We start from the raw sequence: 11,839 nt of genomic DNA on the forward strand, positions 1-11,839 counted from the left end.
AAGTGAGAAAGAGAAAGATTATTGAATATAGTGGGAATGTGTAGGGTAATTTTAGAATAAAAGAAAATAGTGGGAGGTGTAGAGTATTTTTGGAATAAAAGAAAATAGTTGGGAGGTGCAAGAGCACTTGGGGTGTTAGAGGGAGCAACATCCATCAAAATATGTACGAAAGCCCGTGGGTTATGCCAACCCATGAAATTATTTTAAAAAATATATATATTTTTCTAGAATATAAAAAAGTAATGAATTATATGTTCATTTTGAAATGTTTCTCATATTTTCGATCACATCACCAACTTTCATTTCATTTTTTTTAGTAATAATTTATAATCATAATTGACTCATGGTGTAATTATATTTTTTGTTAATAAAATTATTTTTCTACTTTATAACTATTTTATATTAATTAGTTTATGTATGATGTATTTATACAATTATTCTTATTTTATATTAATTAGTTTATGTATGATGTATTTATACAATTATTCTTTAATTTCCAAATTATGTTTTGATAATTATTTTAAAGCAAATTTTTTAGTTGAAATTATGGACAAAAGAAATAAATAAATAAAAGAATTGTAACATCCCAATAAATAGTAACTACCATTAATTAGAATTAATTACAATTAACAGTAATCAGTCATCAGTCTTTACAACTAAACAAGAGACAGAAACCGAACGGCTATAAGTTCCAGCGATTACAAAGTCGAGCCCCAAAGTAAACAACGAAAGCTAAAAACGAACGGTTTTACAATACAATAACCGAACGTCCAAAACGCTAATAAAACTACTAACAGCTACTAAGAACGAGCGAGCTACTGCTCGGCTTTAACTTCCACTTCGACCAGGTTGGCGTCCTCCAAATTTTCTTCTTCCAACATAGCATCAAGTGGCGCCTCCCCATCTGCTCACATCCACAACGGATGATCATTGCATTGACAAGACGGACATACATCAACAGTAGACAACACAAGGAGAGTGCAAGGGTAAGCTTAGGTAATTTAATTCATACATATCACATACAATTTTTAACACAAGCATTTAACACACAAGACATGCACCAATACGTATAAGCAAAATATAAATCATCCAACTACCCTAAGACAGACCGTCCGGACTGTGTGAATCCAAGTAACCGCAGGCGTTCATGCACCCGGTTGGTGTAGTAACTGGCATTCCCATCAGCTGCCAACCGAGGTTAACCCTAATGGCCTCCTGCCATTCCCACGCATGACCTACTCCCTCTACATGAGGAGAGCACTCACGGAATATCAGGATGATCAGCCATCAGCGATTTTTCCTTGGTCACACTTTACCATTCAACATAATCATTCATAGAGACGTTCCTCCTTGGAACGCTCGTTCAAATTCCAATTTCACAACTTCATCTCAAATATGGTTCGCATACTTCACAATTCCCTCAACATCATACTTTCATTCTTAGTTACACTTCTTTAAAATACGAACGTTAATTCACTGTATAGACGGACGCTATTTGGATAACAGGACGAACGCTATTTCGAAAGTAGGACGAAAGCTATTTAGAAAGCAGGACGAACGCTATTTAGAAAGCAGGATGAAAGCTATTTAGAAAGCAGGACGAACGCTATTTAGAAAGCAGGACGAAAGCTATTTAGAAAGCAGGACGAACGCTATTTATACGCGTGCTGAATAGGAGACCTTGCGTGATTTAGAACGTACGCTCATTATAAAGTCGAACGCTATCAACAACGAACGCTCGACAAAAGGTCGAACGCTAGCAAAGACGTACGCTCGACATAAGGTCGAACGCTAGCAAAGACGCACGCTCGACATAAGGTCGAACGCTAGCAAATCATTTATTCTTGTGAACGAACGTTCGGTCTAAGACCGAACGCCACTTAGTACTGACACTAAATTTAGGATTTCAAATGGGGACGCTCGTTCTAAGACAGCATCCTTTCCAAAACGAAAGAATTTAACTCTAATTCAAATTTAGAGAAGACGAACGGTAAATGACCGCACAAGGACGAGCGTAATTGATCAATCAGAGACAGAATATTTTTCCAGACTTCTCGTTTTACAATGACTTTACAGATTTTCATAACTTACGATTTCTCTCCACCATAATTCTCATACATTCCAGAATTCATATTATCATCTCATCAATATAAAATTTTCCAGTTCTAACATATCATCATCAACATCCAGTTCAAAACATTAACATTCCAAATCATACAGAAAATTTAATCATATCCTAAATCATGCTTCTACTTCTCTGCGTACAGTTCAACCAATAACATCATAAACATACAGTTCAAAGCATTTACCATCATATACAACCAGTACAACATACACGTACATGCATACTTCAAAATTCATATATTTCATACAATTCACATCCAACACACTTCCTTACTGTCATAAACATCAACCAAGTATTAAATCAAATTACTCAAGCTTCCCTTACCTGGTTCAGCAGTGACTTCCAAATGCTAAGGTTTCGCTCTTGCTCTCACAGATTTCTATCCAGCAACTTACACAACCAAATCCACTTAACCTAATATCACGAAACCATAGACAGATCAGACCCCTAACCCACGCATGCAACCAGAATTTTGGTTTGCAGGAACAGAAGAGAAGAACGTTCCAGGGAAGAGAACTCACCAGTCACAGAATGCAAACTTGATCGGTTCAACTGAAAGCTTACAGCTCCGAGAATGATCCTACGGTTTCTGAAATGGAAACAGAGGTGCTGGTGGTGAGTGATCGTAGAGAGAAGATGGAAAGGGTTTAGAGAGAAGTTGGAGAAAAAAATGGTTAGGGTTTCGTGAGGAAGAAGATGAAAGCTTGAATTGAAGTGAAGCGTATCAGAGAAATTATTTTCTCTTCCTCGCCAGCCAGCCATGCATTCACGCACTGCCACATGGTTTTCCACTAACGTTTTAGAAGCTTCTGTCGTGACAGTAGAGTGACAGCGCATGCAGAGGGTAAAAATTTCCTTCCTCTACGCAGAACCAACGTCCAATCCACTGCATGCCACTTGTTTCCCACCAAGCTTTCCGGAACGCTCCCTCAGTGACACATGGCAGGCGCATGCAGATTGGTTTTGACGTGTCAAAACGTGTTTAATGGTGATTAAAGAGTGGATTTTGGTGCGTTAATTATTTAGGGCTTCACAATCTCCCTAACTACAAAAATTTTCGTCCTCGAAAATTCTAAAACTTACCAGTTAAACAATTGAGGGTACAGCTCCTTCATGGCCTCTTCAACCTCCCATGTTGAGTCTCCAGTCCTCGCATCCCACACCACCTTCACCAGATTAACTTGTTTTCCCTTGTAGAGCTGGATACGACTATCTTCCACTCGGACTGGTTGCATTTCCAGGGTTCGGTTTGGACGAAGCTGAACGTCTTCCAACTCCAGTACGTGTGATGGATCAGATATGTATCTGCGGAGCTGAGAAACGTGAAAGACTGGATGCAGGTTGGACAGTTGAGGTGGTAGGGCTAGTTCATACGCAACTGATCCAATCTTCTTCAGAATCTGATAAGGCCCTACGAACTTGGGTGAAAGCTTCTTTGGACGGAGAACTCTTCCCACTCCAGTGATTGGATTTAATCTGAGAAACACGTGATCTCCAGCAGCGAACTCCAAGGGTCTTCTCCTCTTATCAGCATAGGATTTCTGCCTGCTTTGAGACGTCTTCAGTCGTTCTTGAATTAGTTTCACCTTCTCGGTTGTTTGCTGAATTAACTCTGGTCCAGTGAAAACGTTCTCGCCTTCTTGGAACCAACACAAAGGTGTTCGACACTTCCTTCCATAAAGAGCTTCAAACGGAGCCATCCCTATGCTTGCTTGAAAGCTGTTGTTGTACGTGAATTCAACGAGCGGCAGAACTTCATCCCAAACTCCCACATGATCTAGGACGCACGTCCTCAATAAATCCTCAAGTGTCTGGATGGTTCGCTCAGATTGGCCATCCGTCTGTGGGTGATATGCAGAACTCATTCGTAGTTGACTTCCCAACTCGCCTTGCAACGATTGCCAAAAACGAGACGTGAATCTCGTGTCTCGGTCTGAAATGATACTCGAAGGAACTCCATGCAAGCGAACGATCTCCTTCACGTACAACTTTGCCAGATTCGTCATTGACATTTTCAAGTTAACTGCTAGGAAGTGAGCGCTCTTAGTTAACCTATCTATGATCACCCAAATCGAGTCATGGTTTCTGACTGTGCGCGGTAGATGGGTCACAAAATCCATAGAAATACTGTCCCACTTCCATTCTGGAATCTCCAATGGCTGCAGCAATCCACCTGGTCTTTGGTGTTCCGCCTTTGCACGTTGACAGGTTAAACAAGAAGCTACAAAACGTGCAATGTCACTTTTCATTCCAGGCCACCAGAATGATGAACGGAGATCCTGATACATCTTAGTCATGCCTGGATGCATGCTAAGACGGCTATGATGTCCTTCCTCCATTATAATCCTCTTCAGCTCACCATCGTTTGGAACGCAAGTTCTATCCATATAGCGCAGTAAGCCATCCGTACCAATATTGAATTCTTTAGCCTGATCTGTGCCGAGCGCACTCAATATCTTAGTCAATTCCTCATCTTCACGCTGCTTCACTCTGATCTGCTCAAACACATCACTGGAAAGTACCAGGTTACAGCATCTAATCACGTTCGCTCCCAAATCGAACCGTAACCTTAGATCTCTAAAACTTTCTACCAAACTCAGCTCCTTCACCATCATTGCCGAGACTCTCACAGCCTTCCTACTCAAGGCATCAGCCACCACGTTTGCTTTTCCAGGATGATATAACAGCTCGAACTCATAATCTTTCAAGAACTCCAGCCACCTCCTTTGCCTCATATTCAATTCCTTTTGATCAAAGAGATACTTGAGACTCTTGTGATCACTAAATACTTGAAACGTTGCTCCATACAGATGATGTCTCCATATTTTCAATGCAAACACGACTGCTGCCAGCTCCAAGTCGTGGGTGGGGTAATTCTTCTCGTGGATCTTCAACTGCCTAGAAGCGTACGCTACTACCTTCCTTTCCTGCATCAGTACACAGCCCAAACCTTGAAACGACGCATCACAATATACTTCAAAAGGTTTGGTCGTGTCTGGAATGACCAACACTGGGGCGCTCGTTAATCTCCTCTTCAATTCCTGGAAACTCTCCTCACAACGATCAGTCCATGCAAACGGCTGATCTTTCCTGGTGAGATAAGTCAGAGGGGCTGCTATCTTAGAAAATCCCTCAATGAACCGTCTATAGTAGCCCGCGAGCCCCACGAAGCTTCTAACCTCTGTGACCGAACGTGGGCGCTCCCAATCCAGCACTGCTTTCACCTTGGCTGGATCCACTGCAATCCCTCCTGCAGAAACGACGTGCCCCAAGAACTGGATTTCCTTCATCCAGAATTCACACTTTGAACGCTTGGCATACAATTCTTTCTCCCTCAACACGCCCAAGACAATTCTCAAGTGGTCTTCATGCTCCTCAACGTTCTTAGAATAGATCAGGATGTCATCAATAAACACCACTACAAATTTGTCCAGATACGGTCTGAAAATCCTGTTCATGTAGTCCATGAAGATTGCAGGTGCGTTCGTCACTCCAAAGGGCATCACCACATATTCATAATGACCATAACGAGACCGAAACGCTGTCTTATGAATATCTCCCTCCTTCACTCTAATCTGGTGGTAGCCCGAACGTAGATCAATCTTCGAAAATATGCACGCACCTTGCAACTGATCCAGCAGGTCGTCTATCCTTGGAAGGGGATACTTGTTCTTGATGGTCAGCTTATTCAGTTGCCTATAATCAATGCAGAGTCGAGAGCTGCCATCCTTCTTCTTAACTAACAACACAGGCGCTCCCCATGGTGAAGCACTTGGCCTGATGAACTTCTTATCCATCAATTCTTCAATCTGCATTTTTAACTCAGCCAATTCTGCTGGTGCCATCCTATAAGGTTGAACCGAGATGGGTGCAGCAGTGGTCACCAAGTCGATCGTGAACTCGACCTCACGGATAGGAGGTAGACCAGGAACTTCATCCGGAAAGACATCCGGGAATTCATCTACTACCGTTCGTCCTCCACTGCTCTCGTTATTGGACGAACGCTCAATTTCGCTGTCTTCATACGTCAGGATCAGAAAACAGCTCGCTCCTTCCATGATGTCCTCCTTCAACTGACCACGATCAACAGATAATTCTTCCTCCTCCTCTCCTGGAAAGACCAACTCCTTATTTCCACAATCAATGATGATCCGATTGGTGGCCAACCAATCCATCCCCAGAATTACTTCTAAGTCTTGAAGGGGTAAGCAAATGAGGTTGACCTTATATCTACGCCCCTCAACTTCTATTGGACATCTCACACAAACTGTGGACGTCTTAATCCCACCAGCCGCTGGGGTTGACACCACCAGGTCGAACTGTAATTCACTCTCCACTAACCCAAGCTTCTCAACACATGCCTTCGAGATGAAGGAATGAGTTGCACCCGAATCATACAACACACCACAAGGCTTTCCAAACAACAAGCAAGTGCTGGTGATGAGCGTACCTGAACGAGCGGCCTCAGCACCAGTAATCGCATACACTCTCCCCGTAGCTTGTGCACGTCCACCTCTGCCTTGTTGAGCTCTCCCAGCGTTCGGCGGTCTCATTGCCGCACGTCCTCCCACACTGCACTCGTTCTCCAAGTGCCCATTCCTTCTGCACTTAGTACAGTATTTTCCCCCATTCAGTTGAGGACAAGCCCACCGAAGATGTGGTCCTCCACACTGAAAACATGCTACATTCCTTGACTGTCCAGACTGTCCGACAGTAGTCAAGGCTTGGGATCCACTCGCGTTGCCTGCTGGACGAGCGTAAGGGGATCCTCTCTGATTTACATTCCCCTTCGAGACAATCGGCCCCCTTACTGTTTGTTGTTTCTTCAAACGTTCCGCCTCTGCCAAATTCTTCTCCAACACCTTAGCCCTCTCAACCATGGCAGGGAATGTTCGGATACACAAACTGGAAATTACCACCTTCAGGTCACTGCGTAGACCGTTCTCAAATTTTCTGCACTGCCACTCCTCACTAGTGGCCATTGTATTGAAGCGAATCAAGTGTTTAAACTTGTTCGTATATTCCGAAACTGACATTCCTCCTTGGACGAGCTGTAGAAACTCAACCTCCTTGGCAAAACGGACACTGTCAGGGAAATATTCCTCATAGAACTTGTTTCTAAATACTTCCCAAGTAATCTGCTGTTGAGCGTCCATCAGAATGGCTCTGGCACTCGCCCACCAATGGCTCGCCTCTCCAGTTAACAAGTATTCAGTGTAGGCCAAGCGGTTCTCATCTGGACACCTCTTGGCATTGAATATCCTTTCCATATCCCTCAGCCACTGGTCAGCTTCGTCCGGAAGACACTTTCCACTAAACTTGGCAGGGTGATGCTGAAGGAAACTCTCCAAACTCCATTCAGCATTCGGTTGGGCAACGTTTGAAGAGGATGCTCCAGGCGCACCTCTAGTTGCAGCCAAGATCTCCATCAACTGCCTTTGCGTGTTTTCAGAGTTGACACGCGAGGCCTCCAAACCTTGCATAGCAGCTTGGTTTTGCTGCATCAGGGTGGCGTTCTGTTCCAGCAACGTGGTGTTCTGTTGATGCAGCCGTTCAACTACGGTTTCCAACAACCTAGTGCTGCTGGACGTATCGGACTCACTCGGTTGGGGAGGTGGAGGGAGTCTAGGCGCCATTCGTCCTCTGATTCATCAGAAAACTAGCGTCAGAATTGTTCAAAAGTTAAATGAGCAATAACTCATCCAGTACATAACAAGCACACAACGAAAGCAAAGTATGCTCATAACCCTACATGTCCTTTGATAGAACAAAACTGCTCTGATACCAATAAATGTAACATCCCAATAAATAGTAACTACCATTAATTAGAATTAATTACAATTAACAGTAATCAGTCATCAGTCTTTACAACTAAACAAGAGACAGAAACCGAACGGCTATAAGTTCCAGCGATTACAAAGTCGAGCCCCAAAGTAAACAACGAAAGCTAAAAACGAACGGTTTTACAATACAATAACCGAACGTCCAAAACGCTAATAAAACTACTAACAGCTACTAAGAACGAGCGAGCTACTGCTCGGCTTTAACTTCCACTTCGACCAGGTTGGCGTCCTCCAAATTTTCTTCTTCCAACATAGCATCAAGTGGCGCCTCCCCATCTGCTCACATCCACAACGGATGATCATTGCATTGACAAGACGGACATACATCAACAGTAGACAACACAAGGAGAGTGCAAGGGTAAGCTTAGGTAATTTAATTCATACATATCACATACAATTTTTAACACAAGCATTTAACACACAAGACATGCACCAATACGTATAAGCAAAATATAAATCATCCAACTACCCTAAGACAGACCGTCCGGACTGTGTGAATCCAAGTAACCGCAGGCGTTCATGCACCCGGTTGGTGTAGTAACTGGCATTCCCATCAGCTGCCAACCGAGGTTAACCCTAATGGCCTCCTGCCATTCCCACGCATGACCTACTCCCTCTACATGAGGAGAGCACTCACGGAATATCAGGATGATCAGCCATCAGCGATTTTTCCTTGGTCACACTTTACCATTCAACATAATCATTCATAGAGACGTTCCTCCTTGGAACGCTCGTTCAAATTCCAATTTCACAACTTCATCTCAAATATGGTTCGCATACTTCACAATTCCCTCAACATCATACTTTCATTCTTAGTTACACTTCTTTAAAATACGAACGTTAATTCACTGTATAGACGGACGCTATTTGGATAACAGGACGAACGCTATTTCGAAAGTAGGACGAAAGCTATTTAGAAAGCAGGACGAACGCTATTTAGAAAGCAGGATGAAAGCTATTTAGAAAGCAGGACGAACGCTATTTAGAAAGCAGGACGAAAGCTATTTAGAAAGCAGGACGAACGCTATTTATACGCGTGCTGAATAGGAGACCTTGCGTGATTTAGAACGTACGCTCATTATAAAGTCGAACGCTATCAACAACGAACGCTCGACAAAAGGTCGAACGCTAGCAAAGACGTACGCTCGACATAAGGTCGAACGCTAGCAAAGACGCACGCTCGACATAAGGTCGAACGCTAGCAAATCATTTATTCTTGTGAACGAACGTTCGGTCTAAGACCGAACGCCACTTAGTACTGACACTAAATTTAGGATTTCAAATGGGGACGCTCGTTCTAAGACAGCATCCTTTCCAAAACGAAAGAATTTAACTCTAATTCAAATTTAGAGAAGACGAACGGTAAATGACCGCACAAGGACGAGCGTAATTGATCAATCAGAGACAGAATATTTTTCCAGACTTCTCGTTTTACAATGACTTTACAGATTTTCATAACTTACGATTTCTCTCCACCATAATTCTCATACATTCCAGAATTCATATTATCATCTCATCAATATAAAATTTTCCAGTTCTAACATATCATCATCAACATCCAGTTCAAAACATTAACATTCCAAATCATACAGAAAATTTAATCATATCCTAAATCATGCTTCTACTTCTCTGCGTACAGTTCAACCAATAACATCATAAACATACAGTTCAAAGCATTTACCATCATATACAACCAGTACAACATACACGTACATGCATACTTCAAAATTCATATATTTCATACAATTCACATCCAACACACTTCCTTACTGTCATAAACATCAACCAAGTATTAAATCAAATTACTCAAGCTTCCCTTACCTGGTTCAGCAGTGACTTCCAAATGCTAAGGTTTCGCTCTTGCTCTCACAGATTTCTATCCAGCAACTTACACAACCAAATCCACTTAACCTAATATCACGAAACCATAGACAGATCAGACCCCTAACCCACGCATGCAACCAGAATTTTGGTTTGCAGGAACAGAAGAGAAGAACGTTCCAGGGAAGAGAACTCACCAGTCACAGAATGCAAACTTGATCGGTTCAACTGAAAGCTTACAGCTCCGAGAATGATCCTACGGTTTCTGAAATGGAAACAGAGGTGCTGGTGGTGAGTGATCGTAGAGAGAAGATGGAAAGGGTTTAGAGAGAAGTTGGAGAAAAAAATGGTTAGGGTTTCGTGAGGAAGAAGATGAAAGCTTGAATTGAAGTGAAGCGTATCAGAGAAATTATTTTCTCTTCCTCGCCAGCCAGCCATGCATTCACGCACTGCCACATGGTTTTCCACTAACGTTTTAGAAGCTTCTGTCGTGACAGTAGAGTGACAGCGCATGCAGAGGGTAAAAATTTCCTTCCTCTACGCAGAACCAACGTCCAATCCACTGCATGCCACTTGTTTCCCACCAAGCTTTCCGGAACGCTCCCTCAGTGACACATGGCAGGCGCATGCAGATTGGTTTTGACGTGTCAAAACGTGTTTAATGGTGATTAAAGAGTGGATTTTGGTGCGTTAATTATTTAGGGCTTCACAAGAATGAAATAAAATATTGGAACAGTAATAACATTTTATACAAAATTTCGTAATCAAAGCTTTCTGATAATATTTCAGGCTTTATCAATAACATTTTAATTTTGATTTAATTTATATTTCTTTTAAAATACGATTTACTTTTAGTTAGCTAGTTTTTTAGAAATTTTTAGATAGTTTATTTTTTATTAGATTTATTGGAGGTGCTGAAAGAGAAACGTGAAATGCACCTTGGATAAATGAAAAATGGACCAGAATTCGTAAAAAGAAAGTGTTTATTATATCACCAAAAATCACCACATAGTAATAGAACAATAAAGAAAAACGAGGTAACGTCTCAACATTATTTTCACACATAAAGCATACACTACTCGGAAAATGATTTTTTACATAAGTTAGTTATACAAGAGATATTACATTGGTTTTCTTTTCGTGTCACGAGCAAACCTCTGTGTCATTCACCACCTTTCGTATCACCCACTTGCTTGCCCAACCACCACTACCTTTCCTTATCATTTCTCTTATTCTCTTTTTATCTTATATTTTCTATTCTTCTCACTCATTTCCCTTTAATATAATATAAAACTCATAGATATGGTGGATAATTTGCTATCAAAATTGTCGACAAGTATCTGTCAATAACTATGATGATAAGTTATAGGTAGAATATAATTATCCCTAACTATGGTGATAAGGTAACAATAGATGAGTTTATCATATCATATTATCAGTTAATAGAATTAGTGTCGATAAACATATTTGTTAGCATTGATTTTCCATTATTTTGAATTTATAATCACTTTTTTTTAATATCAACTGATATAAAATTATTTATAAACCTCTAATTTTTTTTTAAATCTATAAAAATTCAAACTAATTTATTTTAAAAAATCTAGATCTAATTTTCAATTTAGTTATTCAATATTAATGATATATTGAGAAAGCTCACCAATAATTGACCTAATTATAGGAAACTTAGTTGTAAAGTGCTTTGCCTAATAATTCAGGACAAGGTTGGTAATAATCCAAACTAATGCCTGAAACATTTAATTTTTAAATAATGGCAACCAGCCAAGCATCTTCATTGCATGGTGGTCCACTTGTAATTAAAGGCAAACAAAGACATAACTTTCTTACATTTGGTAACATACAAGCACTACTTTTATATATTGCTTTAACGCATGTAAAGAAGAGAGATTAGCTAAGGACACATGTGAGCAGTAGAGGTGGGCAAATCAAACTAAACTGCACTGCACTACTAAAAACTGTATTGAACTAAAAACTAGTTCAGAAAAACTAAACTGCACTAAAAAATAGTTCAGAAAAACTGAACTGAACTGCT

The 11,839-nt window shown here is 41.1% G+C and overlaps 1 protein-coding gene across 1 annotated transcript; it reads right to left on the reverse strand.

Annotated features, from left to right (window-relative positions):
• Window positions 1–3,204: 3,204 nt before the first annotated feature.
• Window positions 3,205–8,628, reverse strand: LOC148191984 (uncharacterized). The gene is made up of 6 exons (XM_088099982.1): window positions 8,606–8,628; window positions 7,136–7,531; window positions 5,986–7,030; window positions 5,036–5,409; window positions 3,880–4,849; window positions 3,205–3,525 (listed from the first exon to the last, which is right to left on the reverse strand). Exons 1-6 carry the CDS (start codon window positions 8,626–8,628, stop codon window positions 3,205–3,207), a joined length of 3,129 nt encoding a protein of 1,042 aa, XP_087956108.1.
• Between the last annotated feature and the right edge of the window lie 3,211 nt (window positions 8,629–11,839).

Source organism: Vigna umbellata, chromosome 10 (genome assembly GCF_029865625.1).
Source record: "Vigna umbellata cultivar VRB3 chromosome 10, Vumbellata_1.0, whole genome shotgun sequence".
Lineage (NCBI taxonomy): Eukaryota > Viridiplantae > Streptophyta > Magnoliopsida > Fabales > Fabaceae > Vigna > Vigna umbellata.